General features: G+C 38.9%; 1 protein-coding gene across 3 annotated transcripts in view; it reads right to left on the reverse strand.

Annotated features, from left to right (window-relative positions):
- Nucleotides 1-20489, reverse strand: part of sorl1 (sortilin-related receptor, L(DLR class) A repeats containing) — a 182135-nt gene that overhangs the window by 30861 nt on the left and 130785 nt on the right. For 2 of the 3 annotated variants that reach the window (XR_009442868.1, XM_059638993.1), the window contains exons 28-39: nucleotides 20076-20201; nucleotides 17990-18100; nucleotides 17212-17343; nucleotides 15004-15135; nucleotides 13577-13711; nucleotides 11995-12153; nucleotides 6853-7011; nucleotides 4985-5113; nucleotides 4676-4799; nucleotides 3422-3585; nucleotides 1521-1633; nucleotides 901-1005 (exon numbers count right to left, since the gene is read on the reverse strand). Coding sequence is in view for 2 of the 3 variants with exons in the window: in XM_059638993.1 (XP_059494976.1) it covers nucleotides 901-1005; nucleotides 1521-1633; nucleotides 3422-3585; nucleotides 4676-4799; nucleotides 4985-5113; nucleotides 6853-7011; nucleotides 11995-12153; nucleotides 13577-13711; nucleotides 15004-15135; nucleotides 17212-17343; nucleotides 17990-18100; nucleotides 20076-20201 (1589 nt within the window). In the remaining variant the exon portion in view is untranslated. The remainder of the gene's footprint in view (nucleotides 1-900; nucleotides 1006-1520; nucleotides 1634-3421; nucleotides 3586-4675; nucleotides 4800-4984; nucleotides 5114-6852; nucleotides 7012-11994; nucleotides 12154-13576; nucleotides 13712-15003; nucleotides 15136-17211; nucleotides 17344-17989; nucleotides 18101-20075; nucleotides 20202-20489) is intronic. The other variant, XM_048561943.2, reaches the window with a different exon arrangement.

The raw sequence follows: 20489 nt of genomic DNA on the forward strand, positions 1-20489 counted from the left end.
AGCGAAGACGGTAGAAGAAGAGTTCAACATCAAGTCGTGCCCAAAATTTGAAATGGTGGGGATGCAGAGAAACAAAGCTGAGGCCTTTGGTGAATACCGAGCATTCAGCATTGAAGAGCGCAAGGTTAGGAAGGACGGTGAATAAGGATGGCGAGGAAGGGTCACTGGACCCGATGTGTTAACTCTGTTTTTTCCTTCTGCCAGACCTGCTGAGCTTTTCCAGCAACTTTGTTTTTGTTCCTGATTTACAGCATCTGCAGTCCTTTTGGTATTTATGCAAGAGTAATAAATCTGTTACAGACATAGTAGGAACTGCCAATGCTGGCAAATCTGAGATAACACAGTGTGAAGCTGGACAAACAGAGCATCATCAGAGCAGCAGGAAAGTTTGACGTTTCAGGTCAAGGCCCTTCTTCAGAAATGGGGGAGGTGAAGGGGATTCTGAAATAAACAGGGAGATGGGGGAGGTGGATAGAAGATGGATCAATAGTTCTGACTGAATTGTAGTGAAATGCTATCTCTATCTCTGATTGCTGCTGGAATTTACTTATTGGCTATCAGTGAGGATATCAGGTTGTCATTCATGTCCTGTATATTAGAATAGCACATTTATATTCTCCAATAATAGCTGCCTGCGTGAGCAATAGCCTAGCAAAGCAGTTACACATGGGAGGGAAGAAAATGACAGTGCAAGGTGGGAAGGAAAAACAAAAAAGAGAAAAGAAAAAGAAAAACAGGAAGAGAAAAGAAACAAATTAAAAGAGCAATAGAATCAAAACACTAGTGCAAAAGGTGTAACCCACGCAAAACCTTTGCATTATAATTTGGGTACTGAGCATAATTCAAGCAGAACAAATTGAACATTCAAAATGGTGCCAGTTGCCAATCCTTAACACTTACCCTGACTACATACATAACATCCATCTCCAAATTTCTGATGTTTGTGTGGTTTTCAGTGGATTCCAGGGAAGTCCATACATTCGATCCTTGCTTGCTGTATGACACCTGGTATGGGGCAAGAAAGAACAAGAAAAAGCTCTAGGTTTGATGGAACACAAGTCTACAACCCCACAGAAGCTTTTAATTTGCAATTCCATATAGGTCCTCAAAGTCAAAAGGGATATATTCATTATAATTCTGGGGAGAAGATATCTAACACTGCATTCAGCTTTGAAAAATCCTATTAAGTGCTACTTTAGGTGCAGAGTAACATGTACTGCTTAACGATGGAACTATGTAACAAATCTGCTCAGCTTTCATTACAGGTCAAATGGAACTTATCAGCCACTTTCTTAGTATGTGGGATAAGATAGCCACATCAGCAATGTTATGATGACAAACCCAAGCAGATTTCAGGAACAAAAAGAGTTTACTTCACACTTTCAGTTATAGGCAATGAATGTTGAAGCACAATGCAATGAGGCTTGCCCTAGCATTTTCTATTCAAAAACTAAAACTAATCAGATACTGAAAATGTAAATACTTCAACAACTTCATCCTAATGATTTGTACAAGCTCACAATATACTCCCGAATCAGGCCATGTGCATTGATGGGGCGACTCCACTGGCAGAATATAGTACCATCATACATTTCGCTATAAGACAACTGGAGGTTTTGCGGTGGATCAGGTACTGCAAAGAGAAACGGAGTGATTACAATGTCAGTATGATCTGGTTTCTTCTCTCACTACAACAAAATTAAGTAGACATATACAAATGTGAAAACTGAGTTGAATGGTGCTAACATTCTACTGATACAAGTTACTGCTACACCATGGCCAATATTTTCAAGTAATCTAATGCTTTTAATTGTGATTTCTGCAAAACAAAACTGAATTAAAATGTCCTGGGCTGACCTGTATCTTGTGTAAACTTGAGCTTATCCAAAACTCTGCCAGTTCTGTCAGACTCATAGTGAATCCTATTCAGTCCCCATGCACATTATCTTCCTTGGTTCTAGGGTTCAGCAATGTCCCAAATAAATTCTCAACCTTGCTTTCAATTCTTTCCATGGGGCTCATCCCTCTCCATGCCTAGTTTTCGACAGCCTTACCAAATGTCAGATGTCTGAGCCCCTCTAATTCTGTCTACTGTCCACTCCCCTCCCCCATCCCATTTCCACAGGTCCAACACTGAACCTTCAGCTGTCTAAATCCTGGGATATGGGAAATTCTCTCCCTATGCCACTCTCTTCCTTGAAGATTCTCCTTAAAACGCTCTCTTTGGCCAAGTTCTTGGTCAGCAGTCCTGATTTTGACAAGACAGAAGCACATTTAAGATTTTATTATATTAAGAAAAATTCCTATGAAATTGCAAGTTGGTTGGTGTGAAATTTGGATCTCTAAATGAAGGTCATAATGTCCAAGAGATAGCCTTGTGAAAAATAAAAGTAAAATAAATAAAAAGGACAATATGAAATGACAAAAATGAGGCATAAGCACCAGGTAATAGAATAATTTATGTAGTTTCCATCATAAAATAAATATGTGTCTATGGAATAATAAATAACACCACAAAAGGTCTTGATGGTAAAATATTTGTTTCTTTTTAAAAAAAAGTAATTCCTTTTCTTGATCAAACAAAAAAGGTACTTAGGTGGAAATGTCCATGCCAGATCTCAGTTCAGAAAATTTATGAACAGCCTGAGGATCAGAAGATCTTTAAACAGAAAAATAAACACAAATATGCAATGGAATAAAATTCTAATTTGGTGGCAAATGGAATGATTGATAGAGGTTTTATTGTGAAGAATACAGTTAATGATGACTGGCAGTTAACTGCCAATATTTCTTTAAACTTGGCAGACTCATTGATTGTTCAAGTCATTGCCCTAAGAAATGAACCAAAGATGGTCATCACCTTTTATTGAGTTGAAATAAGTAGAGTGTGTGGCATATTGTGTCTTCAAATACCAGGGCCCCATACAGCTTCCATACGCAAGCATGTGGGCATTGACTGACAATCCTAAAAATGTTTGTCAGCGTAATTCTTTGCAAGCTTGATTCCACTTCAATTATGGAATCACATCAATTTTAAATGCATATTTTTTCAGCAATACTACACAAAGGATACTTCAGGAATGGCTCACAGGCTTATTTTAGCACCACATCACAACCTCTACTTTCTTTCAGCAGAACATAACGTTAAACTTTTTTATAGTTCTAGTTTTCTATTCATCAGCAGCTCGTGTGTGTCAGGGTCGCTGATGCTATTGCAGTGACTTTGATGCACTAATTTTCAGAGTGCTACACAAAATAAAACAACACATTAAACATTTGCTCCTCAGAGTTCGACACCAAACAAGCAAATTAGATTAACAATATGATTGTGGGCAGCATGACAAGAGGTGTAAAACCAACTCTAGGACCTTCAATCTTAGCTTACTCTAAAGAACAAAAGTATTTAGAAAATTGCACTCACAGCCCTCTGGTGTACGCAATATAATACTATCAGTTGGGCTGTAGATCTTCAGAAGGCAGTGCACTTGTACTTTCAGTTGGTAGGTTGTGTCAGGTTTCATAACAGTTATAACAACTGTAGTTTTGTCACCAGCATCCAAGCTCTTCCAGTTATCACCAACCAAACTATAAGAGAAAGGAAGTTTGTCATTGAAACATATACCAACACATCCTAGAAATTCATGAAATGTTACTTACTAGAAAAATACAACTGACCAACATCATCACTGGATTGTAAATCAAGTATTGAAACTCTTTAACAAAATAGATAAGAGTGCTGAAATATTTGGGGATACTATCTGTAACAATTTCTCAGGTACAAGTTCAACTCCCAGAACTAAAAATATTGCCAAACAGTCACAAGTAATTACCACTAAAAGCTTCTCAAATATTAGTAAATCCCAAACATAGTTTTAAATTGTTAAAGCAGGAACAAATACAGGAAGCTGCCTACCTCTCAAAACTAGATATTTCATATTAACCAGTACATAAACATTAAAAAATTCCCAGAATTATTATATCATTGAATTGTTCTCCTAATAGCAATCCATTGGTTAATGCAACCTCAAATTTTAATTTTGCTTTGTAATTTATGTAAAATTAGTACCTCTTCACATTTTTAACAAGAATCTTAAAGTATGTGTGTCAGTAGATATGGCAGCCATTTTGTGAATAGCAAGATTCCACAAAAAATGCAACATTGTTCAGTTGTTCTTTTATATTACTGTTGGTGGGAGCAGAACGATGGACAGAATACCCGACAGCCCTCCCAACAGTGTCATTGGATAATTACAGATATGTACTGGAGTGAATCACAAGTCTAGTTAGCTGCAATATCCAATATTCACTTTCTAATCAAAAGCCAACAATGTTATAGGTGGTAGGAAAAATACTCATAGCTGATCTAACTGAACATATCTTTGTGATAATGGCACGGAGGTGAAGGTAAAGTCCCAGCCTTCAACTTGAAAACAAACTACTGTCTGAAACACACAACTTAAGTTAATAATGTTAAACATTTTCTACTCTTATCCTAATAAAAGATTGCAAATTCAAATGACAAATTTCACCACTGGGCCCAAAGGTGAATTCTTCATTTGGACAATTAAATGCATGGCAGCTGAAAACAAACAGCAGATCCAGGAATCCAATTTGTATAATTGCATTGGAAGAGAATGGAGAATGGTTAAAACAGAAGGAGTTATAGGATTATTACCTGTACAGTACAACAGAGGTACACGATGGTGGCAAATTCTTTGGTCGCTCCCACATTAAAGAAATTGCACCACGAAAATCAACTGCCCAGTGTAAATTTTGAACTTTGTATGATACATTATCAGCTTAAAATAAAACAAAGTATACAATTAGCGCCAGTACAATTAATTAAACAAAATTAAAACTATAACTCAACCCTTGAAAACTGGACATTATGCATAAGTTCATTTCAGACACGCAGAAATGCCACAACAATCCAACCCAGATGCTGCTTAAACGTTCCTTAACCCCCCCTATTTTAGGAACCTACCTGAGCAGTTCTTCTCATCACTGTTATCAGAGCAGTCCAGAAATCCATCACAGCGTTCCAGTTGGCTTATGCAAGTCTCTCCATCCTCACAAACCGTTTCATTCAAACACCGTAATGGAACATGGGTAGCTAAGAATTAGATTCCACAAGAATGGAAGAATGAAGGCTTAGTAAACATTAAACGTTTAATGCACTGAAAATAAACATGAAACACCTACCACGCAGTAGGTTAATGAATACTTGAAAGTTAAAAGACTAACATTCATTATGTTAAACTTGCAAGCATTATCCCTCCCTTCTTCCGACAGAACCATCACATCTCTATTTCCAGTTTTCTGCATTTTTGAATTTGCAATTTTCCACTCACTTCTAGCTAATTTTCTAATCAACCTGTTCAGAGATGTTATTACACATCTCTGGAGCAGATGGTACTTGAACTCAGCCCTCCTAGTCCAGGGGTATGGACATTTCCACAACACTACAGAGGGGGCTTCCACTTACTTCTATTGAGGAGAATTTCTTTCAAAAAAAAACTGTTCACAGGTTTTGAGCATCACTAATCAGGCCAGCATCTACTGCTCATTGCCAACTGCCCTGGCTAAGTTGCCTTCTTAAACCTCTAGGGTCACCCACAATGCTCCTGGGTTGGTAGTTCCAGGATTTTGACCCAGCTGTAGTGAAAGAATGGCAGTACAGTTCCAAGTGACAAGAGGAACTTGTAGGTGGTGATGTTCCCATATAAGTGCTGCCATCATCCTCCTAGATGGGAGAGGTTTGAAAGCAGCTATCAAAAATGTCTTGGTGATTTATTAAAATGTATCTTGTAAATGGTATGCACCGTTGCCATGTGCATTTATGGTAAAGGGAACAAATGTTGGTGGTGGGCAGGGGGTTAAACTAGCAGGTTGTCTTATCCTAAATGATATCAAGCTTCTGGAATGTTGTTGGAGCTGCACACATCCAGGCAAGTAGGAGTATTCTAACACACACCTGCCTTGTATGTGTAGACAATGGACAAGCACTGGGGAGATAGGAGAGGAGTTATTTGCTGCAGAATTCCTAGCCTCTGATCTGTTCTTGTAGTCACAGTATTTATCAAGCGGCTCCAGTTATATTTCCAGACAAGTCCCAGGATGTTGATACCAGGGAATTCAGCATTGGTAATTTCATTGAACTTCAAGGGGCGATGCTTAGAATCTCTCTCCCTGGCTGTGGTTGTGTTCAGCACAAATGTTCCAAAGTCACTTATCAGCCCAGGTTTGGATGTTGTCCAGGTTTTGCCTTGCATGGACATGGTTTACTTTGGTATTGGGGGTGGGAACACTCATTAACGACACTTTAGCAATTCAAAAAGTACAACAGTTGACTTGTACAGTTATCTATATTAAATCACTAATATTATGAATGATATCTCAGTCAAGTAAACATTTAACCAATGAGTCAAACACAATCTTCCACTATAAGATGCACAGTAATTTTTGTTTGCCTTTCAAAATGTAAAATTCTTGACTTTTCATTCATAAGTATCAAATCACTAATTCAAATTCTCTGATGGGGGAAAACAAATTGACAATTCCAGATCTTCTAATCAGTGGCAAGATGAATAAAAAGACGTAAGCAAGAGAAAAACTGAAACAATTGCATATCCTTGCATTGTTAGAAGATTAGGGAGAGGGTAAGTGGTGTAGAGGAAAACAAAAAAGGTGGTTGAGAACAGATCTTGACCAGCTAAGAAGTTTGATTGGCCTTGAACTAACTTGAATTTAGGCTGTTTCCTGCTTCTGAAAGGAAATATTTTAAGCACCCTTATAAGCAATTTAACTCAACAATTTCCAGAGCAGAAAGTTTATTTTGATAGAAGTACTCACGACAGTTGACTTCATCCGAGCCATCGCGGCAGTCCCTGTGGCTGTCACATCGCTTCCAGTTGGGGATACAATTATGGCCTCGAACGCAACGGAATTCTGAAGAGCTACACTTTCCAGCTGGGTGGACAGTAGTGGTGGAAGTGGTTGTCACGCTTGCTGCTGAGATAGAACAGAATCACAAGAGCTCATAAATTCTGACAAAGCTATAATCTTGTATTTATGCGAAGATAGTAAATTCTACAATCAGTGGATAATAGAAGCTTTCAATCAACTTGGATTGCAATATACAATGGCTTACACAGGAGTTCTTAATTTATTAAAAGAATATCAAACATGGTTGAAAGGTTTGATCTTAGCATCAAGAGAGGAGGCCACTTCCACTTCTGGCAATGGCGTCAGATCGTACAGCTACCATCTGAATGGATAACAGATCGCTGGAAAGGAAATAAACTGAAAGTAACAAAGTGGGTGAACAAAACAAAAGAGCTGAGCAATCAAATCAGGAAGTCTACATGCATAAATAATTACAGAGCATTTATAGAAAATAATTATCTGTATTACAGCACAATAATCTATGTTCTCATCATAAAACCACAGGAGAAGCAGGCCATTCAGCCCTTCAAGTCTGTTCCACCATTCAATAACATCAATGATAATCCTCAATTTGACATTTTGCATTTTCTCTATAATCCATGGTTCCCTTACTGATTAAGCATCTTGGCTTTGACCATACTTAACTGACCCAATCTCAGTAGCCCTCTGTGATACAGATTTCCGCAGGCTTGCAGCCCTTTGGGAGAAGAAATTCCTCCTTACCTCGGTCTTAAAACATACAACCCCTTATTCTGAGATTACTTCGTCAGATCTTAGACTCTCCCACAAGAGGAAACAACTTTGTCATCATTTACTCTGTCAAGTTCCCTAAAAATCTTGTATATTTCAATAAGGTTGTTTGTCATCCTTTTCCACTCCAATGAAGACAGGCCCAACCTATCATTAGGCAGTCACTCCATGCCCAGGATCAGCCCAGTGAGCATTCTTGGAACTGCTTCCAATGCCAATACACCTTTAGAGAAGTGGCCAAAAACAGTTCAGTGTTCCAGCTGTAGCCCAACTAGTGCTTTGCATAGTTTCAGCAAATGCTCCCCATATTGATACTCCATTCCTTTAAAATAAAGACTTCCATTTCATTTGCCTTTCCTATTACCCACTGAAGTCAGCTGCTAGATTTTAATGACTTATACTCAAGGACTCCCAGATTCATCTGGTCTAATTTTCTGCAGTCTTTTTCCACTTAAATAATATTCTGCTCCATTACTTGACCTACCAAAGTTCATAACCTCACATTTTTCCACATTATATTCCATCTGACAAGTTTTTGCCCATTCACTTGATCTGTCAAGATTCCTCTGCAGACTCTTTTCTGTCATCCTCATCAACTGTCTTCCTACCTATTTTGTGTCATCCATAAAGGTGACTATAGTTCATATTCTTTCCTCATTCAATTAAGTAATAAACATATTGCAAATAATGGTGGTCCCATTGCTGATCCTGGTGTTATTCCACTAGTTACAGGTTGCCATCCTGATAATGCCTCCTTTATTCCTAATCTCTGCCTTCTATTAGTTAGGCAATCCTCTATTCTTGCTAATATACTACCTCAAAAACCATGAGCTCTTATCTGGATTCCTGCTCACGGCTGCAAAGAACAACATCTATGCCATCAATTCTACTGCTCCCTACTAAATATACATTCCTATTTCCTCACCCCAGCTGAATGGTTTCCTTTACCAAGGTTCTATGGTCAATTTGCTCATCCTCCCTGCAGTCCCTATTCATAACAACGAAGAATCAGGAGCAGAAGGCGACCATCTGGCCTGTCGAGGCTAATCCGCCATTTAAGAGCATGGCTGATCTTTTTGTGGACTCAGCTCCACTTAACCACCCTCTCACCATAACTATTAACTCCTTTACTATTCCAAAATCTATCTTTGCCTTAAAAACATGACATAGGTTCAACTGTGTCACTGGACAGGGAATTCCACAGATTCACAACCCTTTGGGTGACCAAGTTCCCCCTCAAATCTGATCCACGTTATTTTGAGGCTACATCTCCTCGTTCAAGTTTCACCTGCCAATGGAAACAACATCCCTGCTTCAATCTTATCTATTCCCTTCATTATTTTATAATATTTCTATAAGATCCCTCTCATTCTTCTAAATTCCAATTCATATAGTCCCAGTCCACTCAATCTGTCCTCATAAGCCAAACCTCTCCACTCTTGAAGCAACCTCGTGAACCCCCTCTGCAACCCCTCCAGTTGCAGTACGTCCTTTCTCAAGTAAGGAGACCAAAACTGTACACGGTATGCCAGGTGTGGCAAAAGCTCTACGTTTTTAAATTCCATCCCTCTAGCAATGAGGGACAATATTCCGTTTGCCTTCTTAATTACCTGCTGCACCTGCAAACCAACTTTTTGAGATCCATGCACAAGGACACCGAGGTCCCTTTGCACAGCAGCATGCTGCAATTTTTTCGCCATTTAAATAATAGTCAATTTTGTTGTTATTCCTACCAATATGGATGATCTCACATTTACCAACATTGTAATCCACCTGCCAGATCATTTAACCTATCTATATCCCTGTGCAGACTCTTGGTGTCCTCTGCACACTTTGCTCTACTACTCATCTTAGTGTCATCTGCAAACATTTATACACTACACGTGGTCCCCAACTCCAAATTATCTACATAATTTAAAATCAAATACGTGGTCTTAGCACTGATCCCTGAGGCACACCGCCAGCCACTGATCACCAATTAGAAAAACACCCAATTATCCCTACTCTTTGCTTTCTGTTAGTTAACCAATCCTCTATCCATGCACCTTTATCTCATGCAACAGCTTTTTTTGCAGCACCTTATTGAATGCCTTCTAAAAATCCAGACATAGCACATTCACAGCTCCCCGTCGTCCACCGCGCTCATAATGCCTTCACAGGATTCCAGTAGATTAGTTAAATATGACCTGCCTTTCACAAACCCATGCTGCATCTGTCCGATGGGACACTTTCTATCCAGGTGTCATGCTATTTAGAGTCAGAGAGATATAGAGCATGGATAAGACCCTTTCAGTCCAACTTGTCCATGGCGACCAGAGTCCTATATAAATGTAATCCTATTGACCAGCATTTGGTCCACATCCCTCTAAATCTTCCTATTCATATATCCATCCAGATGGATGTTAAATGTTGCAATTGTACCAGCCTCCTCCACCAGCTCACTCCATACACAGATCAACCTTTAAGGGGCAACTTTTTCACTTAGGTCCCTTTTATATCTCTCACCTTAAACCTTCTAATTTTGGACTCCACCACCCCAGGGAAAAGACCTTGTCTATTTACCCTGTCCTTGTCCCTCACGATTTTATAAACTTCTATAAAGGTCACCCCTCAGCTCCAATGCTCCAGTGAAAATGGCCCCAGCCTATTCAGTCTCTCGCTAGAGCTCAAACCTTCCAACCCTGGCAACAACCTTGTAAATCGTTTGTGAACCCCTCTAAGTTTCACAACACACTTCCTACAGGAGGGAGACCGGAATTGCATGCGATACTCCAGAAGTGGCCAAACCAATGTTCTGTACAACCACAACATGCCCTCCCAACTCTTATACTCAATGCACTGCACCAATAAAGGCAAGCTTACCAAATGCCTTCTTCACTATCCTGCCCACCTGTGACTCCATTTTTAAGTAACTATGTACCTGCACTCCAAGGTCTTTGTTCAGCAACATTGCCCAGAACCCTATAAAGTGTGTAAGTCCTGCCCTGATTCGCCTTTCCAAAAATGCAGCACCTCACATTTATCCAAATTAAACTCTATCTGCCATTCCTCAGCCCTTTGGCCCATCTCATCAAGATCCTGTTGTACTCTCAAGTAACCTTCTTTGCTGTCCACTACACCTCCAATTTTACAGCCGTCTGTTAACAACCATACTGCCTATGTTCACATCTAAATCATTTTACATAAATGATAAAAAGCAGTGTACCCAACACCAATCCTTGTGGCACATTGCTGGTCACAGGCCTCCATTCTGAAAAGCAACTCTCCACCACCACCCTCTGTGTTCTCCCTTTGAGCCAGTTCTGTATCCAAATAGCTAGTTCTCCCTCTATTTCATGAGATCTAAACTTGCTAACCAGTCAACCATGATAAACCTTGTCCAAAGTCTTACTGAAGTCCATATAGATCACATCCACCACACCGCCCTCAAACCTCTTCATTACTTCAAAAAACTCGATCACGTTAGTGAGACATGACTTCCGACACACAAAGGCATGTTGACGATTCCTAATAGGTTGTTGCCTTTCCAAATACATACACATACTGTCCCTCAGGATTCCCGCCCAACACCAACGTCAGGCTCACAGGTCTATAGTTCCCTGGCTTTCCTTTACCACCTTTCTCAAATAGTGGCACAACATTAGCCAACTTCCAGTCTTCTAGCAGCTCACCTGTGGCTATCGTTGATACAAGTATGTCAGCAAATTTCTCTTCATTAAATGAGAAATTGAAGCAGTTTCTCCACTACAGAGGTTAGGCTATCAGGCCTTTTAGTAACCCGCCTTTTATCGACCTCCTTTTTAAACAGTAGTGTTACATTTGCTGTTTTCCATTCTGCCGGAACCGCCCCAGAGTCCAGCGAATTTCAGAGTCTTGATGTTTAAAATCTTAAGTGGTTAAAACAATGCTACAAACAACATTTCAAGTGATTAGTTAAAAATGAGAATGATACTAGCTTCAATACCCAACAATGAATAAAACTCAGTGCATATTAAAAATTTGCAGGATAACAACTTACCTTTTAAGCATAAGCATTTGTACTCAATGAGCACTGATTATTCCCTGCAACTATTGTGACAAAATTAAAGCTTCCTTAATCAAAACTAAATGGCAATATCAGGGTATGAAACAGAATTTCCTTTGTACTTTCTGAAAAGTGATGGGCATTTCTAATTCAGATATTGCATAAAAAGTGCTTTTAAAAAAAACACATTTAGATATTTGCAAGCAACAAAGTTTCCTACAAAATAAAACTCTTAAGTACTACAACAATGGGTGGTCCTTCTGATTTTAGTTTACCTGGAAAAGTGGGACAGCCTTCCTCATCAGAACCATCCATGCAGTCTTCATATCTATCACACACCCAACTGTTTATAATACATCCTCCAACATTACATCGGAAGTGGTTGGGACCACAACTCAAAGGAGCCTTAGTCGTATGTTGAGCAGGATTCCAACCTAAAACAATTGCAAACACTTCAGTAAAAAGCATTTAGGTTTCTGATTAAGAAATAAATTCTGGGGTCTGAAGTACATTAACAACTTAATTTCCCCCATTTGAAATCAACCCTGATGAAGGGTCTAGGTCTGAAACGTCAGCTTTCCTGTTCCTAAGATGCTGTTTGGCCTGCTGTGTTCATCCAGCTCGACACTTTGTTATCTCTAATTCTCCAGCATCTGCAGTTCCTATTATCTCTCCCTCTTACTGAAATGCCCGTCCTTTCCGTTCACCAAGACACTCATTCATTGCTGAGCTACGGTGCGACGATCCTCAGTTGAGGGAGGAAAGTAGGAAGTAACTCACATTTGTAACATCTCAATGCATATGCATTTTCTTCCCCCCAAGGAAAGTGGCCTTTTCTTGTATGAGGACCCCTCATGGCACAGTGGCACTGTCCCTAGGTCTGAGCCAGGTGGCCTGAGATCAAGTCCCATCTGCAACAGGTTGATTGAAAAACATTTATAAAGTGAAACTTTAGTCCAATTGAGTGTGTTGCTCTATCAGAGATGATGTTAGGCTAAGATCTTAGTTACCTCTCCAAGCTAAAATAAGGAAACTCAATGCACTGCTCGAGGATAATAAGGAAGTTTTCTCAGAATCCTGCCCAACATTCCACTATCAAACTATCAAAAAGTTAGCTAAAAATACTTGGTCATGAGGTGAGACCTTACTTTCACACTGACAAGAATACGACAGATGCTAAATAATTATACACACTAACTTTCAAAATTAAGTTTTACCCAATTCATTGTTCCATATTTCTAGACCTTCTGCCTCAAAAGAATTTCAACCAAATGAAAAAAAAGTGACCATTTTCATTACAATACAGAAATCTGTTATTCAACTCTAATTAATTTATTTTATTTTCTTTATTCATTAATAGGACAAGGACGATGTCCCTGTCTGGGCAGCATTTATTGTCCATCACTATGTCCAGAGGGCAGTTAAGAGTCAACCACATTTGCTGTGGGTCTGGAGTCATATGTGGGTCAGACCAGCTAAGGATGGCAGTCTCCTTTCCTAAAGGGCATTAGTGAACCAGGTGGGTTTTTCCTGACAATCGACAATGGTCGTCATTAGATTCTTAATTCTAGGTATTTATTGAGTTCAAATTCCACCATCAGCTGTGACGGGGTTCCAACCCAGGTCCTCAAAGTTATCTGGGTCCCAGCGATAATACCACAAGGCCACTGCCTCCCCAATTTGTTGCCATATTGCTAAAGAACAAAATAAATTCAAATCAGTATTGTTTTATGGTTATAGAATGCAGAAGTACCTTACATTTTTTTTAAAATCTGAAAAATTTACAAATATTTTTAGTCAGTTTGGAACTCTACATCCCACATGCATAATGTCATTATTTAAACTTCATGTTTATACCAGGACAGTCATCTTCATCAGACCAGTCTCCACAGTCATTCTCATGATCACACTTCCACCATGTTGGAACACAATTTCCATTCCGACAGGTGAAATGAAAATATCTTGAGCAAGAAGGTGCTTCAGTAGGATTTTCTGCAGAGATGAAGGACAAAAGAAGAACTGGTAAGGAATTTTTTTTTAAAAAAAAATACACAAAGAAAATGATTTACACTGTGACTCCCTAAAAAAAAAATGCATCATCAGCCAATAAAAGATTCTGTGATTAGAAAACAAAATAAATAATTAAGTTCCAATTAACTGCCCGTACAAACTACATTTTACCCTGGTGAACACTGACTGGAGGACAACTAATAATTGCTCCTTAAATAGAATCTTCCTTTGCAACGCATGAGAAGCAGACAGAACATCAATTCTCCACATTCCTGGCAGTAAATATCAATACTTGACAATTAAAAAATACATTAAACCTCAATGTTGTACTTCAAATTTGTGAACCGCTGAGCACCACCACGAACTATTTTGGAGCCTTAGGTGATGCTGGAAAGGGTTTTTCAGCCAAGTCAGCTCTGTGCTAACAGGGCAACCCAATATTTCATTGATCATAGAACTGCTAGTGTGGAAACAGGCCCTTTGGTCCAACAAGTCCACAAGGGCCCTCAGAGCATCCCGCCCACATCCATCCCAGATAAGCCACCTAACCTACACATCCCTGAACATTACGGGCAATTTAGCATGGCGAACCCACCTAGCCTGCACATCTTTGGACTGTGGGAGGCAGACAAAGGGAGAGTGTGCAAACTCCACACAGACAATCGCCCAAGTGTGGAATCAAACCCAGATCGCTGTCGCTATAAGGTGTTAACCACTGAGCCACTGTGCCACCCTTCAGCCAGATCATTTCCAGTACTGTGAAACTTAGATTATTGACCTGAAATCGGGTTCACTTAACGCAGCTCAAGAGGTAGACCGGTCAACAAGGCAACAATTCTTCGCACTAGATTCCAGATAATCTTGCACACCTAGCCATGAATGATAGCGTAGACAAGCAGCACAATCTTCATTGTGTACCTTTTTATAGCTCGTAAACTTCCAACAAATCTACTGCATACATTGAAGTCTGCTAATAACTATTATGCCCCTCAACTCTAAATGGTGTTGGTGGGCTAGGGCAGGAACAGGCAACGTGTTTCTCTTGGGGAAAAAATAGGCAAATTGATATTAATAGATTCCTCAAATCAAAAATATTAAAGGCACAATTTATTTCATTAAGCTGTTAAACAAAAAATAATTATGAAACATAGTTCTACCTCAGTAAAATACCCATCATACTCCAGATGCATTACAGCAATGAAATATTTTGTATGGCAGATTCTGACCTGCACAGTGACCAGATTTTAGGCAAGTATATGTTTCCCCCCACTTACGGCAATTTGCTTCATCAGAGTAGTCTCCACAATCATCGACCCCATCGCACTTCCATTCCATGCTAATGCACATCCCATTCAAGCATCTGAAATTGAAGGGTTCACAAGTCCTGTTGAACTCTCCTGTCTGGGCTGTAGATACAAGCACGAACAATAAAGAATTAACATCACCATTCATTAATGTAACGTGCTACATTACAAACAAGCCCAATAATCTAACTGCATGGCACAGTCAAAGGAAATCAAACTGGCAAATTACAGATCTTGATACTAACTTCATACTAGCAGGTATTTGTCAACATCTCAGTGCAGTATTCATTCCTATGTGATATGCACCAGGAACAATTTAACCAGAACAACCTTCAGAATTGTGGGCCTACTAATTTCATAATATTTGTTTAAACCATTCATATGATAAATATAAATGAATGTATACCCCAACTAGACACCCCCTGCTACCTTCTCTGCTCTGCACAAAACAATCCCAGCTGATTTAGTCTCCATCATAGCTGAATCTCTCCAGCCCAGGCAACATTCTGTTAAATGTCTTCTGCACCATCTCTAGTGTAATCAAATCCTTCTATATTGCGGTGACCAAACTGCAAACAGTACTCCAGCTGAAGCCTAACATTATATTACAGCTCCACTATAACCTCCTTGTTCTTGTATTCAATGTCTTGACTAATAAAGGCAGGTACTCCTTAAATACCTTATCTCCCGGTCTTACTGCCTTTAAGGATCAATGGATATGTACATCCTCTGTATTTCCTAGGGATTAGCCACTCAAAATGTACTCCCTCATCTCATTAGCTCCAAAATACATCACCTTTCTCTTTGCAAGCTTAAATTCCATTTGCCATTGCTGAGCCAGTCTGCATGATCCTGTTGTCTAAGGCCTTCCTCCTCTATTTACCACATTACATCTTTGTCTCAACTTCAAATTTACTGATCATACCCACTACAGTCACATCTTCTATATATACACACACACACACACACACACACACACACACGTTCCCAAGCTTCAGATGTTGCTAGCCTGTGCAGCCATTGCTTGGAATGAAGTGAAGCTGGGCTCCAATGTAAAGAGTGATCACCCTCTACTGGCTAAATCTGCACAGCCTTTCAGGAGTTTAGCTGGGTGACTAAGTTTGGTAACGAATTTTCACCTGGGTAAACAGCAGGCTGGTGAAAAGAAATTCTAATTTTGTTTTTAAATCCTCTCAGTTCAGATTTACAACTTTCCCTTTCTCAAAATCCATCTTTTCATATAACTGGATTGTTCTACGTCCTACATCCCTACTGGGAACCTTGGAGTTCCATTTGTGTCTGAAGTTGTGATTCAACTATTTTTCCCTTCAAGAAAAACTGGAATGGGAAAATGAAATTATGTTTTTGAAGTCTCCTTTTCCTATGTATTTTTCCCCAAATTCCAATTGCCCAGCCCGCATTTTACCAATTAACTTCGTTATTCTGCGATGTGCATGGTCTGAGTTTAACATTTTTCATATGTGCAATAAACATAGTTACCGATTATATTCAGTGATGAAAACAATCTTGAAATAGATATTGGCTACATATTCAGTTGCACAAATATGTTGTGTACGGCAAACAATTATTCTCCTTTCTAAACTGCACAATAGATGCTGGAAAAATTTCACAAGTGAACACAAACACTTAAGACTAAAGGTCATTGTCCAGCTTATACTTTCTTGTTGGGCAAAGCCCATAAACATGTGTGATATTACAATCAGACTAGAAAGGCTTAGATTTGATTCCTGCCGAGTCGAATTTGCTGATCTCAGCCAAATTAGCAAGTCGGAACTATAACCGTCCCTCGTCTCCTGGAATGCTTTTGGGTAAGAAAAATGGCACTTGTTTTCATTATTCATCCAAACACGCTGAAAGATTGGTGAATATATCTTATGTGAACTAAAATAGAAGTCTCTGATGTGGTGCCATCTATAATTGAATAAAGCAGGTTACAAGTCAGTGGCCAAGCTCATACGTCATGCATTTGGCCACTTGGATCAGGTATCATAAAACACACCTTTGACATCCCTCCACAACTTGCCCCAAATGCACAACATCAAGTGACTCATTCTGACTACAGCTTGTACAAAAGGAAATGCTTCTAGCAAGTCATGCTCAAGAAGATTTTTTTCCTATAGTTTTAAGATGGTACAGTATTGCTAAATGGAAACATACAACAGTGAGCGTAGTTTGGATCTTCATCTGAACCATCTTCGCATTGTGGGGTTCCATCACACACCATGAAGTTGTGTAGGCATCCACGACTGTCCTTGCAGACAAAATCCATATACTGAGAACACAATGGATCTAGGAAGGAGATGATTAATGGGGAATTTAAAAATCACACTATAAGCAATGAGGGTTAATCTTTAAATTACCAAAACAGCAACTTGCATTTCCACAGCACTCAAGCAAAAGTATGTCTCAAAATGTTTTAAGTTCAAGATAACAGTCACAAGAAAGTTCAGCAATGCATCCCTGTGAATCCCTGAGGGGAAATGGGGGTTGCAAATAATTGTAAGTCCCTTTCAGTTTGAGACAGCAAGCACTGCCCAAATTTGAATCAGTAACTTGAATGAATTTAACCTATTTAAAAACAAATTTTAAAAAATTGCACCTCAAAGATACAGGAACAAGATTTCTACATCTATTTACATTAGGAAGTAAATTCTACACAACAATTAAACTTTGTAGAACTCTGGTCAAAAATAATTCAGTCAATTACAATAGTAAAGAGAAGACATCTGGCCCTTTCAGCTCATGCACAAATACTCAGGCATTGTTTATTGGATGCAACCAAAATAGTTAACACTCAATTGAGCTAAATGCAGGGATTTTTGTTTTAGAGGAATACCATATTCAGTACTGTTTCCCTAAATTTTATTGCTTTGTAGAGTTCTCAAACTGAATTGTGCAAACTTAATTATAGCTGAGAAATATTGAAAATACTTACTGCAGTTTTGCTCATCTGATCTATCCAAACAGTCTGGTACACCATTGCAACGCTTGATCATCGCAATACAGCTACCATTATCACAGCTAAATCCATTACAGGGCGCCTCTCCTGGGTCAAAGAGTGGAGAAGGATGAAAACATAAATGTAAAAAGACAGGCTATAATTAATGCAGTTTAATCATGTACAACTATCATACAAAAACCAGAAGAACTGTGGCTGCAATAAATCAGGAACAAAAACAGAAGTTGCTGGAAAGGCTCAGCAGGTTTGGCAGCGTCTGTGAAGCAAAATCAGAGTTAACATTTCAGGTCCAGTGACCCTTCCCCAGAATTATTAGATGTCTTAATCCAGGCATGTCATTCATCTTAAGATATTGAATAGACTGATTAGTACTGTTAGAGTACAAATAACTGCAAAACTGCCTTCCCAAGTAACAATGGGGCACTAATAAAATTGCAACTAGAAAAAGCAGATGTAGCTGGATCAAGGGTCAAAACATTAATGTATATTAGTCTGCATCAATTGTGCAGAGATGGTCAAGAGCGTCATCTTCCTGGGAGACAGTTGAGAACACAGCCCAGTTCATCATACAAACCATCTTTCCATCCACTGACTCCAGCTATATTTTCCTCTGCCTCAGGAAAGCAACTGATATAAAAATCGAAGAATCCTCCCATCCTGGCTATACTCTATTCCAGCCTCTTCCATCAGACAGAAGTTTGAATATGTGTATGAACAGATTCAAGAACAGCTTCTTCCCCACTGTTATCAGACTTTTGAACAGACCTCTTCAATGTTAATTTTGTTCTCGATCTCTCTGTCTGGAACACCACAGCTGTAACACTATCCAGTACTGTTTTCTATCCTGCTGCATTTTGTACAGTATGATCTGTCTACTGTTCACAGTATCATCTCAATAAATGTGACAACTATAAATCAAACTCAAATATTTGTTATCATAGCAGATTTCCACACTTCAGGTGTAAACTAGTTTTGCAGACTATTTTAGTTCCTCTTCTTTCCACATTCTGCTAGTCTGGCTAAGCATTTCCAGCTTTTATTCCTGTTTGCCACACCCTAAGCAAGTTCCACAAGGTGTGCACTGTACGTCATCACCTGTAGCTCACAATGACAAAATTTGCCTTTTCACAATTGCACTTTGAATCAAATCCAAAAACATCTGTATTACTATGAATATATTTGCGCAAATTAAACAAACTACTGGATGGTCAATCATATTCTACCTTATATAAACTCAAAAGTATCCAAAACTCTTCTACCAGTGTCTTGTGTCACAGCAAGTCCTGTTCACTCAAAAACTCCTGTGTTCCCTGATCAACACTTGACTAGAAAACAGTGTTGTCTTGAATTAAATTCGTATCCCTTGTTTTCAAATCATCCACAGCTGCTTTCCTCCCCGTCACTGAAATCTCCTCTACCCTACAACCTTCTACACTGCATTAACTGTAGCCTCTTGTGCAGTCCTAGTTACAATTGAACATAACTGATGGCTATGCCTTCATTTCTGCAAGTCCCAAACTCTAATTCCCTCTCTCCACCTCACTGTCCTCGAGACGTTTCTCAAAATTTCTCTCTTTGATCAATCTTCTGTCAGTTGCCACATATTAATGTGGCATATTACCATACTTTGTTTCAATAAACAAGACTTTTCAAACGGCCTTGAAATATTTTATTATTTTAAAGATGCTCTGTTAGTGCAAAGTTATTGATAAAGAAACATTGGGCAGTTAATTTTCTTTTACACAAAGCAGTGAGCTAGTTGATGGTTTGCTCTTTTGATACCTTAAACATTTAGCAATTCTTCTTTTGCTCCCCCCCACCCCGGATCCTTCAAGAAACAATAAATAAAATATGCAGAGGTAGTGACATCAATACAATGTCTCCCCACATGCAGGCACATCAAATCTGCTTCTGGTTGCTTAAATTATATAATGGAACCTAGAACAAAGCCTGCCTTTAACTGTCATGTCAAAGAAAATCACATCATTTTGGAACGCAGCATCAGGCAAAATAAAAGAGAAAAATATACAGAGAATGAGCAAAACATGTCTAAAACTTTTACCACAGAGAGTTAAATCTTCATCAGATCCATCACGGCAATCATCATCCCCATCACAAATCCACCTACGTGGGATACAGTGTCCATTGCGGCATGAGAAGTTGCTGGAGTCACAAGTGTGTTTACTTGCTAAAAAAAAATTGTGAAACATTATTGCTTCTTCTGTCAGGCAGAAATTTAACTGCATACAATTTATCATAACCTCCAGAGATAAAATCCATTTCTGCTGTGCAGCATGCCTGTTAAAAGATGTATCTTAATCAAACATCATTCTTCAGAATTGGGAAGTATAATTTCTAAAGAACTGTTAGCTTAATGGCCCACCTGTCGTCTTCAGATTTTTAATTTATAGAAGTGATTCAAAAATAAAAATCAAAAAATTCTTTACTTTGATAATGTTGTAAATTTGGAAAATTA

This window comes from Stegostoma tigrinum, chromosome 32 (genome assembly GCF_030684315.1).
Source record: "Stegostoma tigrinum isolate sSteTig4 chromosome 32, sSteTig4.hap1, whole genome shotgun sequence".
Classification (NCBI taxonomy): Eukaryota; Metazoa; Chordata; class Chondrichthyes; order Orectolobiformes; family Stegostomatidae; genus Stegostoma; species Stegostoma tigrinum.